Source organism: Halyomorpha halys, unplaced genomic scaffold (assembly GCF_000696795.3).
Source record: "Halyomorpha halys isolate HHAL.00 unplaced genomic scaffold, Hhal_1.1 Scaffold2238.1, whole genome shotgun sequence".
NCBI classification, from domain to species: domain Eukaryota; kingdom Metazoa; phylum Arthropoda; class Insecta; order Hemiptera; family Pentatomidae; genus Halyomorpha; species Halyomorpha halys.
The window spans coordinates 97215-115807 of NW_027108055.1; the positions used below are offsets into that span (position 1 = coordinate 97215).

The window sequence follows — 18593 nt, forward strand, 5'->3', positions numbered from 1 at the left end:
CCACATTATCCGTGTATTAAAAAGTAAGAATGCTCAGAAGTCTAAAGTGAATGGCATACTTCGTATAAGTGCTAATATTTTACAATAAACTTCGAAAATTTAAAATTTACCATCATAACCTAACTGAATGTTATGTTTATCAGCTGGTTGCTCTTTACTTTTCATTCCCATATAATGTTCGAAACTTTAATCTTGTTTGCTTTTCAGAAGCCTCTTTTTTGTAAGCCACTAACGTTATCGATCTGCAACTAAGAGTAGGGCGTGTGCTTAGAAGTATCTTCAGTTCTTCGCGAATTCATTACTTCAGAAGCTTTCATCGATTTTACTCTGTCTTAAGACCTGGTTTAGTCGTAAATTGTTTTTGTCTTGAAATAATACCCAGAAAAGGGGTTTGAAATTCACCTGCATACACTAAAGTTTGCAGAAAAGATGTTTTAAAAAACCTTAATTTCCTTCATTATATTGACTGTGGTGTAATGGTATATCACCATTTCTCACAGACCAAGGATTTTATTTCAGAGACCATTGAAGATTGCAAGTTCTAGATTGGCATCCAGTTAATCTCTAGATAGCTGAGCTACCAGAAAAAAAAAATAAAATTGTGACCCAATCTAGGACACCAAAACTGTAAAAATAACTGATGATAACTATCATCATAGCAGCTGTTGATTGGGTAGGCCTTGTCTTCCAGGGATGTTAAACCAACTTTTATTAATATGTAAATAAATATATTGGTTCTCCAAAGACAGTTTGATTAATAATGAATATACTTCCAGTTATTTAAAATTAATTATAACAAGATAAAAAAAAAATTTACATCCAATATTTTTATTTATCATCATATCGCAGTCCCAGCTCAACAGTGTGACATCTCAAAAAAATTTTATTTTGAGGTATGCATTTAATCTTAGTAATAAGAGTAAGGTCTATATAGTTTAAATCTGTAATATTTTTATTACTTAGATTTTATGACACATAGATCTTACCCTTAGTGCTAAAATTACATGTTTATTTCAATGTAACCATTTTTTGGGATATTGCACTGTTGAACTCGGATAGCGATATAGAAATTTGGTTATGAGTAAAAAAAAAAACTATCATCCAAATTATAGGTGAGCACTGGTAAGCTAATTTTTAATTTGAGAATCAGAATTACTCAAAACACCAAGCAAATAAAACAAAAGAGTGTTATGCTTAAGCTAACCATATAATCCCTACATATTACATAATTTGTATATGTAGGGATTACATTAACTAATAACAATTATACTATTAAATATATACAATTACAGTATTACTATATACATGCATATATTTATATTACATATAAGAAAAATAACGATTATATTACATTTTTTTTTTTGGTTAATTCAATAATAATTTCCTTACATCTATATTTTAGTTGCACAGAAGCAACATTTCATGTAACGATAATATTTTTTTTAAAAAACAATTAAAATAATAGTTTTGTTGTATAAGATTTTCAAATTGTATTTTGAAAACTATCTCATCAATATTATTTTTTTGGGAAACAGTCAAAACATGCTGACAACTAATTTAATAAATATAAATAATTCAAAGAAAAATAAAAAGAGCATGGTGGCTCAGTATTAGTCCAAAATCATATTTCTGTCATCAATGAATAAAAAATCTTTATTTTTTAATGTACTGTGTAGTAACTGTATTTTGTTTTTAATTCAAGAGAACTAAATTCAGTAAACAAAAACATTTTCAAATGAAATAGGTGAGATTGTTGTACCTGATATCACAATTTACTCTTATATATTTTTTAAACATAACGACAGGTAGAGTCTCTCCTGATAGCACCATTATTCCTATATTTTTGAGAATTAAAATATTAAGCAGTAAATGAAAAAAATATATATTTATAATTTATTGGTGTGTGGTCGATGGTGCAAGACCATAATGCTCCGTTGATCTCACCTTAGTATAAGTAACTTAGATCATAAGAATTTGGAATTAATGAGCCAGTTAGCAGGTATTTAAAACAACTTATATGTAAAGAAATTTTTATTTTATTGTTTCATTACAAAAATAAATAATATCATATTAAAATATTATATCTTGAAATTAATAAGTAATATAAGAGTTAAGTATGTTAATTAAATTTTAGTGAAAATTAAGATGACTAAACTCTATAATGTTAAAGCTGGAAAAGTCTACTTGAAATCACAACTGTTCATCACTTCTAGACATTTCTCAACATCAAATAATCCTTCAGTCTTTTACAAATTAGCTTCCATTTCTAATTTGTTATATGACTTTTTTCTGATATATAAAATGATGCTCATCTTTTCCAATCTTGTACACTGAAGTCCCTATCCTTTACTTTATTCCAACAAAACATATTCTCACTTCTCAAATGTCTTACTATTAAAATTGATTTATTCTTTATTTTAATTTATAGATTTATACCCATCACACTAATTGATTGGTAGTACAGGGTGTTGTGTCGATCCGAGGTACACGATGATGCATTTTTCTAAACAGAACCTCCACACCATTCCAAATTGTGTTCAAAATTGAAAAGAAAATATCATTCAGAGAAACTTTAATCATCTTTCTTAATATAGCATAGTTCTTCTTCTTTTAAACAAACTAATACAAATTAATTATTATAAATTAAAACTACAATATTTTATAAAAAGATTTTTTAAGATATATATATTTTGTTAATTTTTTTTTAGAAAAATATTCCTTCAAATCAATAATATTATCGACGATAGCCAGGCTTGTTTAAAAATTTTACAAGCTAAATATTTTCAATTCTAGGCGTGGGTTCTTACTACTTTAGCTAGGTTGTCAATCCGGTCCTAGTAATGTCTCTCTCTTTGACATTTTCTGCTTATTAAATAGAATTTCTTAAAACATTTGACTTCAAATGATTAATTTTTTTTTGTTTATTGGCTTTACAGAGATTTTACATTTTCAATTAGGGCGTACTCTATTTTTTTATTTTTTTTTCAACTTTCTAAAGTGTTTTTATGGAGGTCCATTAATTTATAAAAAAAAAATGTTTTTTTTATTGTCATTGTTGGTAAAAGTATAATTATTGTTTAATATTACAATTAATTATTCCTTATTGGCGAGTATGGACAAATACAGTTTGAGATTGGACAATGGCTTCCTTGAAGTCCTTCACAGTCACCATCTCGCCGTACAACAAGCTTTCCTTTTCAAGTTCAACTCTTTTATATATTTTTAATTTTATTATAGCTTCTACTTAAATATTTATTCTTTTTAATTTTTTTAAACTCTATCTTTCTTGAGATTACCTAATTTCTGATATTATTCAGAGAAGGAAGTAGAAAACATCAGGAGTCCATTTTCTGTGGCCATATTCTGGACATCATTAAGTGATAAATAGATAAATGATGATCACTAGGGATTGAAATGCTTAGATTCCATATACAATATATTAAGATTAACATAAAGGGTTCTCAGAAGAAAATATTTTATAAACATGAAATATTATATTAAAGGTGCACAAATAAATCAGTGCTTTTCATTTCATCTCTTAATATATTAAATTAATATCAATGAAAAATATTATAATAAATATTAAAACATACATTATATAATCCAATGACATATTTTTAAAAAAGTCCAATTCATCATGACATATTTATTTTATGGAAACTTAAAATAGGCAGCCCCCACTCTTCCTCTATTCTTACATATTACCAGATTATGAGTACATGGGCAGAGTAAACACCAACTCTGATATATTTTACTGTAATAAACTCCAGGTAAATTTACAAATGTTATATTTTAATGAAATTATTTAAGTCATAGATACCACCATCGCCATAGGAACAAATGAGAAGGTACAAAGAAAAAACAAATATGTATTTATAATTTCCAAAGATTAGATACTCTAAAAACACATTTAAATAAATATAAAACTGTATTTTATATCATGCACATACTGTAAACACAATAATTTACTTTTATCAAGTTACGTCATAATTTAAAAATATGTTTATGTAGTCAACACCAAAAACTGGAGGAATGATAAATCACTGGGAGTTATGCAGAGTTTGTGTTAAAAGCAATTTAAATTGATAAAAGTTTAGCTTTTATTTGTTTGAAGTAAAATTTTTATTCAAATTAAAGAGGCTTAAACATAGTAAATTTGATTTACAACAGTAAAATATTAATGTATTTTCGTAAAAAGTTGCAGCAATAGAAATGATAATGATTTTAAGCAATCATTTTCAATGTTTTAAGAATAAAAAATAAACACAATGAGCTTTTCATTTAGCAAAGGCCAGAAGACATATTTCAAACTTTGAATTTAAGTAGGTCAATTGTGAAAATTCAAATAGCAGAGGTAAAGTTTATAATAATTTTAGCCTATGTTGAATATAAGAGTGGTTGAGGTCAATGCTTTGGCTTGAAGAACTCATGTTTTTCCAAAACTATTTTTAAATTATTCTCTCTTCCTCTCTCTAAAACACACAACAGGGTGTCTCAATGTTTTTCTTAGGAGTATAAAAAATGTCATAAAAATTTTTGAGTTATAAAAGATCAACTGTATTTATCATAGCTGTACAAGTATATTTTTATTATAAACCTTATTAAACAAAAGCAAGATTTAAAAAAGTTGTAATAACAATGACAACTTCGTTTATATTTCTTTGTTCAAAAACTAGATTCAGTTACAATTAAATTAAATTAGTCAAGCCAATTTTAACAGGAACTGAACAACATGTCATTATTACAATTTAATTGTAGTTCTTATTAAATAAAATAAAACCCTTTAATAATTTTAATGTTAAAAACCAATATATAAAAGTTATGTGTACAAAATAAATATATAAACATGTTTAAAATATACATATATGCTTAGAGGTAATTAATTTAATTATATATAAGTTTAAAAGGGGTGGTAGACAATGAGATTGTCAAAGACTAGAGAGCACCTTTCAGTTGAATTAGGGACTTTACAATAATTCAACTTGCTTTGCGATCAAAATATTTTTCAATATCCTGAAATGTCATTTTTGAAGTGTTCGGGACAAATATTATTTGCACAAGAGATCCTACAACCAGGATACACCCAAATCTGGAAGAAAAAGAAAAGTTGAATGGAAAATATTTTCTTAAATGAACTGATGGCTCTTGATACAATTCAGTCAGATTTTTTTAATGGTAGTCAAAAACAAAATACTCACAGAGCTAATTTTATGATGATTGTAATTATATTTATCATACTTACAGTACAAATGTGTTTTCAAATCCCCAGCTGTTTAGCAACAAAATAAAAGCTTCTATTACTCCAAATCCGAACAGAGCACTGAAGCTGGAACAGATCGCAGTGGCTGTCCCCTTCACTGATGATGGGAAAACATCAGCTATCACGACCCAAGTGAGTGATCCAGAACCTGTTATTTGAATAATAATAATAATGATATACCAAGAAACAGCATAATATGTGATTATTAACACTTAAATACATAATAATATTATATATTTAAGTATCAATAATGAAATTTCAGTTAAACTATATAATTTATGATAATCATGTTAAGTGAATTGTTATTTCAAAACATAAATTGGTTCATTATTAATAAAGGAAATAATAACATACCAATACAGAAGAATACGTTGAATAAAATTACACTAGCAACTGGAAGAAATTCTATGCTAGTGACATTATAATCTCCATACAATAGGAAGAAATACAGTCCCAACATATTCTGGAAAATAATATTGAAAAAACATTAATTCCTCATATTTAAAGTTTATTTAAACTTTAAGTAACCAATTTTGAACTTTTTATGCACTTAATGTTATAGTTTTTAAAAAATACCTTACAAAATTAAATTTACTAGCTATTTATTTGGTAACATCCAAACCATTCATTAAGTATATAGAATTTCTGATCAGATTGGGAAGGCAATTAAAATAGGAAAGGTTTGTGCAACTATCTTTCTGGACAATCCAATATTTCTGTCTATAAAAAAATGTTTATATACAAAGTAGCTCCAAGACCTATTTGGACAAATGGAATCCATCATCCCATCTGTGGGGATGAACAAGGGACTCGAAGAGACAAATTATACAAAGATTTCAAAGTAAAGTTCCTAGGAAAATTGTTGATGCACCATGGTACATCAGAAATGATCCTCACCAAGATCTTCAAATTCTTATGGTTAAAGAAGAAATTTTATGTTTAGGACCACCAGTCAAAAGTTTAGGACCATCAATTCTGTTGTGTGAAAACTGTACCGAGAGAAGATACTGGCATATTTCCAGCATAATCTATAGTTTTGTTTTTTGCTATATTTTCTGTTTTTATACAAATTTAGCAAACATATATTAAATATTTCCTCCATTCTGTCTAGTATCATCAATTATTTAGATCAAATAATGAAAATGTTAAAGAAAAAATGAATACAATTTTTTTGATGTAATCAGTCATTAATTATTATTTTATTAAAAGTATTATGGTATGAAAACTATTCTATGTGTGAGTTAAAACTCAACATATTTCAATCTTAAGGATAAATAAAAACTAGAATTGTGTCATTTATGAAAAGTATAATGATGATAAAAATTACATGATGCTAATATCAAATAATTTTGTTACTTACCAAACAAATGCCCATTGCAACTCCACATGTTACTAAGACTATCTTTACTCCAAATTTTCCGACAAGAAGAGGAACAGGTAATGAAGATATCAAATTTGTTGCACCAACTAGCATAGGCACAATTGTGTCATCCAAGCTCAGATTGGCTTTTTGAAAAATTGGTTGAACATATGCTAAAACTGCATTTATTCCACTTCCCTGTTGGAGCATGATGAGAAAAAGTGACACTGCCATGGCTTTCAGAACAGGAGCACTCAAAAGCTTTTTAAGGCCAGTACCACTTTCATTTTCACGGCTGAATTTGTCCTAAAAAAGTCATAATGTTGTAAGTTATCAAAAAAATATTAACAGTACTATTTTTTTTATTATTGTTAATGTGTTTGTTTTATGTTTATTTCATTGAGTCTTCTGGAGCTCCTTTATACTATTTTATATCAAGCATTCTAAAATAAAGTAGCACTATTTTCACAGCCAATTCTGGTGACAGAGGTGTAATTGATAAGCGATGGTCAGTTGCATCCCGAATCCCTTTGTTATATACTTAATTCTTAAGGAATTATGCCAAAATATGATAATTAACATAAATTCCAGCATATCTTTTTCAGGTTTCTTTAACGACTTACCACAGTTTGTCCTCTTATATTTTACTAATAACAGTAGAACACATCTCATATCTAAAGTTTTTCTTTAACACATGAATTAGTATGGTTTAAACCTTATACTAGCTCATATTTAGTCATTGCACCTGTATAGATCCTTTATCTTTTAATTTTATATGGTGGAATTTTGAAAATATGTTTTCTCAATTTACTTTTAAACAATGTTTATGAAATATTTTTATATAATTTATTACTCTATCTAATTTAGGTTATCCTTGTTTCAAATAAAGAAATCATTTTACAAAATTGGACTCTTTGGATACATACAATTTCCCAAGAATTATTGAATATAAATAAAGATAAAAACGATTAACTTATTGACAACTTTTTTTTTATGCTGTTAATTCTCTGCATATTAACAATTTATCACTAAGCTAAAGGTTCATTATGCACAATTTTTCCCCATAGCTATTTTAACATAAGATAATAGTTTTAACATAGATAGATAAGAATCTGTAGCTACACTTCTACTATTTGCTGGTCACCACTTTAGCTGCCACTAGAACTGTTATTGGCAGACTTGGAACAACCTATCTGCCGATATATGACTCATTACAGTCTTCAGACAAACTATCTTCATATATTGATTTGTAATCTTCATCTATAAATTGTAGTAATTGTGTAAAAAATTTAACTTAACTTCAGCATAATCATTTATTATATTAATATAATCTCCCAATATTAACAATAATACAAATTAGTCTCTCCAGTTTCCTGGTTACAGCCCTCGTATGCTTTTTTTTTTTCGCAAACAGTGAACTACTGTATAATATGGCTATACATCGGCTTATGCTGCTACAATAACTTTTTTATAACTTTACTCCAGTTTCAGCTGTGTCTATCAAGTACTGGAAATAGCATGAACTCTTCAGAGACTCCACTAGTGAGTTGGACGTATCTGGATACTGCTTCCTGAACCTGGGGTGTAGCATTGAGTATTTTGCTCGTGTTAGGAGATAAACATCTTTTTTTCCTAGAATTTCATCTGTTTTGTTTATACTTTTGTCTATCTTCCGGTAACTCTTTGAATTTGTTATTGCCCCTTTACTATGTTATTCCCCCTTTTACCTCCCCACCTGTACTCAAGTCAGTTTTGCCTTATTCTTGCGATGGTAAGATTGGGCATTTCTCTCACTAGTAGACCTCTAATGTGACACACTTTTTCTCTCACTTGAACGCTTTGCTCACCTGGAAACCTCTTGTGTTTCTTTTTTTAAATGATGAGACTACTCTCTCGAAGCAGAATAACTGTTGATTTGCCAGACCTTACCCCTCGATCTGAGACTTTCAATATGAAAAACTTGTAGATTACAAAAACATAGCGGGAACAAATGGAAGAAATAGATACTACAAAATTTTGCTATGTTTGCTCAAGAAAGAAAAACATAAAAACTAAAAAGTCGTGTGTAGGTAGTTGTAAACCAATTTGCAATGCGTTTTATAACATTTATTCCTTTATAGTACATCAATTTTGCAAAGTAATTGAAATATTTTTTTTTCTTTTGAATATGTTTTTGATATAAAATTTAATTACTTCATTGTTTTATATAAACTTTTATTTTTAAACATAATTTTAATATCGAAAATTTTATAAAATAAATTTATTTTTCGACTTCAACAAAGTGTTTAAATTTATTATTCATAATGAAAATATTAAAAAAACAAAATATTGAAAGTAATTTTAAACATTTTAATTATTATCACATCTTTACTATGAGCTAAATGCTCACTGGGACATCTCTTAGGGGACAAAAAGTAGGACACTCCTGCTGGGTTAAAGAGCGATGAAGTAAAAATGATCATAGAAGGGTATAGAGCTACACAAAAATCCCCTTGCCCTACTATGTCTTACAGAAGCAGGGAAAGATGTGAATAAATAAAAGAATAGTGGGTAGGCAGAGGTCTGATCTTTATGGGGTTCCATTAGCGGGAAGAGGTCATTCCATACCTCAGGCAATTATTTAAACCTGATGCAGGAATTGCAGAGGTATTTTCAGCAAAAAGAATATTTTATTTTATGTTAAGATCTTGAGGTGAAAATTAACTTCCTTTATAATCTTATCAATATTATATATTTGTTTGTAAAACGTTTCAGGGTTTCCTCATCTTCAAGTACTAATATTTCTCACTACTAAGTACATCAATTTAGTTTTTGAAATTTTGTCATATTGTCACTTAATTAAAATTTATAACACAACATTTTTTTATACAAAGAATTAGATGTATTTAATAATGAGGAATATTAGTACTTGAAAATGGGGAAACCTGGAACATTATAATACTTATACTTAATAAGTAAATTTATAGCCTCATTAACTTACATTATTTTTCAAAAGAATAATGAACACAGAACAAAAAAATTGAACACCAGAAAATATTATCAGATATATACCTCAATTGCTTTTATTTCAGCATTAATACTTTCATCAGTCAAATTTCCTCGTAATGTTTTTAACACCTTGAAGGCTTCCGTTTTTCTCCCTTTTGCTATCAGAAAGTATGGTGATTCAGGAGCAAAAAAAAATATAATTCCAAAAGATGCTGTTACACAGAAGGAAATAAAAACAAGAATTTGATAAGAAACATATGGTCCAACGCAATATTCCACCAAGAATCCAATTGCCAAAAAAACCTGTGCGACTGAATTAAGAGGTCCTCTCGTCTCATTCTGAAAAAAAATATATATACATATCAATTTTTACTTTTAAGAAATAAATAAAATTTTCTTTTACAACTAACACAATCTACTTATTACTGAAAACTAATTATTATTAAGAAGTGGGAAAATAATCAATTTTTCAGAAGAGAAAAACATGACTAGAAATAGAAGTATTTTTTTTCTGAACAGAATCAAATAAGATAAGAGTTAATGCCTTGAAAATAATACTTACTGTCAAAATTTAAAAGAGATACATAAAAATATCATGACCCAAATTTTAAATCCTTCCAAAAACATTAATTTTTGTAAAGTAAAGTTTTGGATGAATTTTAAGGTTTGATGCATTTATTATCTGGAGAATCAAAGAAGTGTACTGGTAATTTATTGTACTGGATATTATTATAGTCTTGAATGTTATACTCTGTACAAGAACATAGGTGGTACCATAGTATAAGAAAGTATGACTGTTGGGAAAATAAACTCTTGTTTGAAAGTTAAAATAAGAATTAAGTTAAGGTTAAATCCAAGGAAATCTGCTGAAATTGATAAACTGTGTAAAATTCACAATTTTGTTTTAAGAATGTTTTATCATATTTTTTATTAAAAAAAAATTGTTCCTGTTGTCTATATATAAAATCGATCTGGTTCAAATAGAGATAATGATTTCCATTAAGAGAAAAAACAATTAATTAGTAAGAAAAGAAGAAAGAACAATTAATTAGTGAGAGGATGCTTTTCAATAAAACTTTTTATTTTTACCAAAATAAAGAGAAAAGTTGTAAGAAAATTTTTTTTATTTTTATTCATTGGTTGTCAAAAAGAGGGTTAAAACTCCCCATTAATAATAAACACATTGAATTTGAAGATTCACTCAAAACTTTAGTTCAAAAAAATGCAGTTATCAGGTTTTAGCATTAGGGTCACAGTTTAATATGTTACTAATTTACTGAAAATGTAAGAACATTGTTGCGTTTCATTTATATTAACTCCACAACTGAACTGAATAATGAAAATTACTGCAAATATTTCAGTTACAATATTCTGGAGGAATGTATAAGAAACTATGTATTAACATATCACTGCTACATTTGTAATCAACTAATAAAACTTTAAATCTGTTTCTGAGAAATATTTTCTAATGGAATAAATACTAAAAACATCCAATGAAAATATTAGTTTAAGCAATAAAAGGATGGTGCACACTTACATCAGCTATTTCTGCTATATAGACTGAGATGCCAGCAAATGCTCCAGCAAATCCTAGCCCTGCTATAAGCCTTCCAATATAGACAATAATCAGGTTCTCAGAGGCCCAAAGCATGACCCATGAACTCATGTACAAAAGCCATACAACATAGAGGGTACCTTTTCTACCAATGGTATCAAGTCCAAAGGCGAGAACCAGGGGTCCTGGTGTGGCACCCAGAGAGTAGAGCGAGCTGATGAGTGACTGCTCATCTTTAGTCAGGTTTAGTTTGGGAATTACTGGAGATGGAAATGACAGCACGCAGCCTGTGGTTATGTGAAGTACATAAACTAAAACATTTAACAATTAGAATAATAATATATCAATAAAAATGAATAATACAAGTTACATTTGCAAGTGATTAAAAAAAAAATTAATAACATACCTAAAGATTATATATTATAATAATTATTTCTTTATAAATTGTATTGATTTTTTTTATAAACAAAAATATTGATTTTATTTTTATTAAATTCATGCTTTTCATTAAGTTATTTACCAGTCTGTTAACGTTTTCATACAAATTTCAACCAGTCCCTTTCAATCCTAGCTATGCTAATTCTTTTTTTGCAATTTAGTAGTTAAGTTTTCTATGAAAAATTAATTTTAAATGAAGCTCGTTGGGGAGTGTGATTAGAGTAATAAACACTAATAAATAAACCTTAATATTATTTTAATAACCAATATTATAATAATACTAATATAATTTTTTTATAAATTAAATTTCTGAGAGTTAAGCTAGTTTAACTTATTGAGTTCACTTAAATGACTGCACCCCGTGTGATGAATTTCTACATATATTTAATCTAGGATCTACTATGTTTAGACTATTAAGAATTTATTCTAATCTTAGAATACTAACGTCATTCATAATATCCACCTGTTTTGAAGATTTATAGCAAAATAATAAATTTATGACGAGATAGCTCAAACTCATCTTCAAATTTATTTGAATGAAGAAGATTTATTAAGAAATACAAGTTATAATTGCATTAGTAAACAGAAATAAACCTGTGCATTAAGAGCATAAGTTATTGATAATCTCCTGTTTTCATAGCAAGTACAAGTGATAATTGATGACATTAGTTGTTTTGAGTTTCATTCTCAAATTATACTTTGGATTTGATTATATTCCGCCTTAAGTCCTTTAATGTAAAACTCATGTTGTATTCTTGTATTTCAATTTAAGCTATTAAATTTATATATACGCATAAAGAGTCTCCTAAACTATAAATAGAATTTATATCATAGGTAGATTCTTCATCAAATAATTATGCTGACAATAAGTGGAGTGAGATAATTTAAAAATAAAGGGAAAATAGATCATAAAATAATTTAAAATAAAAAATCATAAAACAGCTTAATCAAAACTGTTGACGCTAAACAGATACCATGTTACCAAAATAACATTATTTCTTCTTTATTATTGGGGTGGTTAGAAATATATGAGCTGAACAACACTCAAACATTTGAAACAGGTATCTCATAATGATCCTTCGATATTTTTTCACAAAACAAGCTGAAATGATGCAAAATTCAAAACCTATAAATACTTTTCTAATTACTGCTTTAATTAGATCACAGATGTTGACTTCTGCTCACTCATAATAGATGAAAAACTCCCTAAATAATCTTTTTAGCTAAGGTAAGGCCTGTTGCATCGCGTAAAATTGAGTTTTTGAATTCGCCCTCCTTCCAGCCATGGGATCTAGTTTTGTGAACTGTACCTTTTAACTAAAGATTTTAGTTAATTTTAAGTCAATTATTAAAGATTTTAAAGATTGGGGGTAGAAAAATGTTCATAATTCAGGCCCTAAAATACAAATAGTGATTATTACTTATTACGTTCAAAATCTATAGACTTTAGTGTAATTAACTAATGGATTATTTTCACAAAATTATTATAATACAGATATTTCACTATAATAGCCAAATTCTGTAATTTATTCTTCAGAAGTATTTAGCAAGTGATGACAGCATTACAATTTTTTTTTTTACAGTAAACACTTAGGGCTAGCAGGATTCTAAAAAAGTGAAAAATCAATAAGAATTCAAAATTGAAAAAAAAAAAAAACATTCAACCTGTTGCCAAATTTTCTCACACTTAGGTAATTGAGAAAATAAAAACTTATAACTAAGGAGTGATATAATAATTTGTGTAAGGGGTTTGGAATTGAGCAGCAATCAAGGGGACCATTTGAGAAAAGGAGGGGTCCCCAAAATACTATAAAATAATTGATGATAAATTAAGAATTTTTTTTGTAAGGCTCAAAAAAGAAAACATAATTCATTGAATAAAGTTACACAATTATTTTAATTACGTGAAATAAACCTTCAATTTGTTTGATAATTAGAAGACATAATATATAATAGAAGACAGGTGCAGTGTCTTGCAAGATGTGACGTCATTGGCTTCACTTGTAAATATTCTTATCAGTCAGCCTGATATCGCGACTTAAAAAATTAATATCTCTTGAATCGACTATAGTAGAGAATCTGATTTTCACCTAAATGTTTTGCAATTGATTGATTAAATAGACATGCACACACTACATTTTGCGGTGATTTTCGCGTCTGGATGATCCATTTGAGTATCACACATAACGGATTGTTACCTTCCAAAAAAATAAAGAAATAAAAAAATCCTATTTACTATTTCCATACAGCTCTGTCCCGAGCTATAAATTATATAAACCCTATTTGTGTAGTACTATTACTAACCCTAAAAATCTAAAATCCCAACCACGGGAAGGGACATTAAAGGCCTTAATCTCCAGAGATCTTGGACCATTCATCAGATAATTATTTTTATGAGAGGTTATGGTTCTGTTATTTCCAGATAATAAGAAGTTTTTACCCTGGAGCCTGTTGGCTGTTAGCTAACAAGCTGGATAAAAACTTCGATAGTTGTTGGTATAATAAAAATGACTGGAATGGATAAATTTGTCAAACGAAGTTATAAATAACGAAAGTAGTAAAATTCGCATTAATTATCGGGTATGCATTTAAGAGTAATGAGGGCATTAAATTACTTTTTAAGAAGTGTCCCATCATTAGTATGAAATATCTCAAGTATGGGGGGAAAGGGGAAAATGATTGTGAATTGTTCAGGAGTCTCTGGATATTCGCCTCCGTGCCAGTCCGACCTTAGTTACGCAAATGCGAACAGACTGAGCAATGATCAAAATTTTTTTTTCCAATCCTTTCCTTTAGGAGAAGTTCCGCGAAAGTTTCGGAGAAATAGACCTCAGTATGAGAGGCCTCTGGTTCATAGCTAGCAGAACGAACCTAACACGATTGGGAGCTTTATGGAGGAACTCGGGATCGATATCCAGGACGTAGATGACTAAGATGACGAAAAATATAATTATTTTTTAAATAAAGTTTCTCTATCTTCCTAGATACTTAACGCAAAGAGTGTACGGAACAGATAACCTGAGATCATTTGAGGGAGTGGAAATTTTGAAGCACCAGTTGACCCAAATTCTTTACTGATGCTGAATGTACTTGGCAGTTTTTTGATTGGAGGAAGAAAGGTATCATGCTTCAAAGGCATGCTACACATAAGCGCTGCTGGATCGGTTGTTATATTAAGATGAATAGCTAAATATTTACCGTATTTCATAGGTCACGTGGATAATGATTACAAGAGATGATATCGTGGCAATAGAACTTGAGCACTACTCAACGTTGTATTATCTTTCATTTTCTACATTGTCTGCGATAATCAAAGATATTTTGTGAACAAACACGAAGATATGTACTTAACTTAAAATAGAAAAAAAAACCTAAGATAAGATGGTCGTAACCAAGGGCTTTTAAGTAGTCTAGCATTGCTTATTTCTTTATAATAAATATTTATGAATAAAAGCTTGGCTTGTAAATATTGTGTTATTATTGTCGATACCGCCATTGTTTACCCGAGGGTGTTTTACATTTCAAAATCAACATTTATAATTGAGCATAGCTTTGTACGATAAGGGAACTACTTTTTTTTTTTAAAAAAAAAGAAATTAATGATACTGGCGCTATCAGTGGGTCCAAATAAATATTTGTGCAAGGAATTGTCGAATGAGAAGATTAGTTTATTAATTGACCTGTAACTGTTCTGCAAATAAAAAAAACTTGTTCATCGTGAATAAACATTTTTAATTAATTCTAAATTAAGCTATAAAATAATTTACCAGTCGAGTCCCTCCTTGAGTGAACTGAGTGGTTGTGTTTCTTTTGATGTAAACATTTCATGTTTGTAACATAAATTAACATCTTACAGTCATTTATTTTTCTAAATTCATGTTTTACACTCTTGATTATAATTGTAAAATATAATGACTCATGTTTATTCTATTTTACTAATTAACAAGTCTGTTTATTTATGTTTTTTTTTTTTAATTTCTTCGTTTTAGGAAAAATTACTGTGAATTCATATAGAATAGGACGGATCTTTGTTTAAATATATTTCGTATTAAAATTTCTTTTACCTAATAAGGAATGTGAGATTGATATATGGGGAGAAATAAGCAATGGGTTTAGAAGGGGTCTCTTTTACTGCATCGAGAATGCATCTGAAGGGAGTATCGGAAGCCTGGGAAGTTGTAAGAATTTAGGAACATAGTAATCAGTCTTCTGATGATGGAGCTCACCAGTCTTCCTGATTCAGCCCAGTAAGTCAATTAGTTTTTCTTCGTCTAGTCTGAGGCTATTCACGTGTGTCTGCCATCTTTGTAGCGTTCTTGTCGGTGTTTCTTAGGCATAGTTATTAGCCCAGTGTTGGAGACTGTCAAAGAATATGATGCCTCTTTCAAGTGGATTCTGTCACTATCAGAAGTTCAAGTATCGTATGCATATAGTTATAGTTCTTTGTCGTGTCCTATGGTTCACAATAAGTCTGTGTGTTCTGAAACTGTTGGAGCCATAAAAGAGTAATGTCAAGTTTTAGCACACTTTTGAAGATATAAAGTTTGAGGTGAATTAGCCTGTAATACTTTATACTTGTTTGATTTTCTTGTGGGAATGACGAAATAGTCAAGGAAGACACCCAGGCACTTTACACGTCATGCTGGTCTGTCCTTGCTCTTCGTTATCCTTTAGAAGTTGGGGAGAGAGCACTAGTTTTTCTGGAAGGAATAAATAATATAGTCGATCTTCTCGGGATTAACAATATTATAAATTAGTTCCTCCAGTTTCCTGGCTGGAGGCCTTCTATGCCTCCCATGGAGCTTTTTGTTTGCAAACAGTGAACTATCTACAGTATAATATGGCTATATATGGGCATATGCAACTACAATAGCTTTTTTATAACTTTACTCCAACAGTTTCAGCTGTGTCCATCGAGTACAGGACATAGCATGGACCCTTTAGGGACTCCACTAGCGAGTTGGACGTATCCCAACACTGCTTCCTGAACCTGGGAGAGGTGTTACTTTTAGCATTTTACTCATGTTGGGAAATAAACATCTTTTTTTTCCTAGAATGTTATGTTATTTATTTATCACCCTACCCTGCCTATTAGACAGTACGGATGTTCGCAGCAGTGGGTACAACTCATTGCTGCATATGACAAACATTACATAGCTGTGCACAGACAGCTTGCTCTTGCTACAAAATAAATCTTGCTCTCCTACTGAGGCCTTGCTGGTGTAGCTTATTCTCTCGTACCCAGGGATTGAGTAGAGCACACAGCCTCCTTCCATCCATACACTTCTTTTCTTTCTTCATCAGCTCAGGAACATAGAGTCCTGTTTCCCTCATCATCTTGGCTTTCAGTGCTTCATAGGCGGTACAGGGAAGAACGACGTACTCGTCGGTCTCAGGAACCTGACACTAGAATGTCTTATTTTTTTTTTTTTTTTTATACTTTTGTTTATATTCCGGTAACCCTTTGATCTTGCTGGGTTAAAGACCGATGCTGAATAAATGATCATAGAAGGGTATAGAGCTGCTCAAAAATCTGCTTGTCCAACCACGTCTTACAGAAGCAGGGAAAGATGTGGGTAAATTAAATTATATAGTCGGCTGCTAGAGAGGAAGTATATAAACTTGGTGCAGGAATTGCAGAGGTATTTTTTTTTTTTATATTGAGATTTTGAAGTGAATAATAATTTTCCTTTAGAATATCATCAATATTTTATATTTGTACATTTCGGGTTTCCCCATTTTCAAGTACTATTAAGTAATATTCCTTATTGTTAAGTATATCCATTTCTTTTTTGGAATTTTTTCCTATGTATTAATTAAAAATTATACGGTATTATAATTTTTAATTAAGTAACCATATTATGATCTTATAAGAAATATTAGCACTTGAAGATGGGAAAACCCGAAACGTTGTCCAAACAAATATAGAATACTGATAATGTTCTAAAGGAATTTTATTTTTCACCTTAACACCTTCATATAAAAATATTTCCTAGAAAATACAATCTAGAATAAATATTATATTGTTTAAGCAAATTTTTTTTTCATTGGATTTAAATATAATTCAATATTTTCTAATCTTTTTCCAATAAAACAAACAAAAACAATGAATGAGTCTATAAATGATATTGTCAATGAACCAATGTTTTTAACTGAGCTGTAGGCCTTAAGATTAAAAAATACAAGAAAAAAAGTAATATTCATTCAAAATTAGGTTCTTTGAATCGGTATTTGCCAATTGTAAACCAATTCACTATTTTTTCCTGCAACAAAATATCAGAGATGTTGCGGTACCACTGAAATAGCTTCGGCTCCCCCCTAGATTTTTTGGACTCTAGGGAAAAAAATAAAGAAAATAGTAAACATGTTTGAAATCATCTATTCTTTCTGGAAAATGCTATAATGAGTAAGTTAACATTGTTGAGTGGACATCTTTACAGATCACAAGATCACAACACCTTTGAAGGGACAAAATAGGATACACGTCAATTCTTCAGTAAAAAACGTAAAATTCAATGAGCGCAATTATTCCTCATATTTTCAGTATCTTTTTAGCCCTGCAAAGCGAAACGTCGGACATTAAAATAGTTATAAACTATTTGTACTTCTTTTTTTTACTGCAACCCTGACCATCTACTTATATTTAAATCTTTACGGTCAACTATATATACATATATATAATTGATTTTTAGTTGCTCGAACCAAATTTCATGTGCAGAATTCATATTCATATGCAAACATAAAAACTTCATAAACTACTTTAATAGCACATTAAACTAGCTTTAATTTGATTGCTAATAGACATCTCTACGTCTCATGGTTCCTATGATAAAGTTTTTCCACAACAAATTCACTCACTGCTGATTTTTCAGTATCTTTTTCATGAAATGTAGGTTTTCAAAAAAAACTCGAGAACTATTGACCATTAGCTTTATTACACCTCCTTGAGCAGTCACCCCTTCTGAGGTCAAATATCAACTGAGGATGCTAAC

At 29.3% G+C, this 18593-nt stretch overlaps 1 protein-coding gene across 1 annotated transcript in view; it reads right to left on the reverse strand.

Moving 5' to 3' along the window:
• Window positions 1-3855: 3855 nt before the first annotated feature.
• Window positions 3856-18593, reverse strand: part of LOC106691317 (facilitated trehalose transporter Tret1) — a 31156-nt gene continuing 16418 nt past the window's right edge. The window contains exons 2-7 of the mRNA XM_014437050.2: window positions 11146-11474; window positions 9672-9947; window positions 6621-6926; window positions 5615-5723; window positions 5243-5408; window positions 3856-5089 (exon numbers count right to left, since the gene is read on the reverse strand). Of these exons, the coding sequence (XP_014292536.1) occupies window positions 4978-5089; window positions 5243-5408; window positions 5615-5723; window positions 6621-6926; window positions 9672-9947; window positions 11146-11474 (1298 nt within the window). The 3' untranslated portion in view covers window positions 3856-4977. The remainder of the gene's footprint in view (window positions 5090-5242; window positions 5409-5614; window positions 5724-6620; window positions 6927-9671; window positions 9948-11145; window positions 11475-18593) is intronic.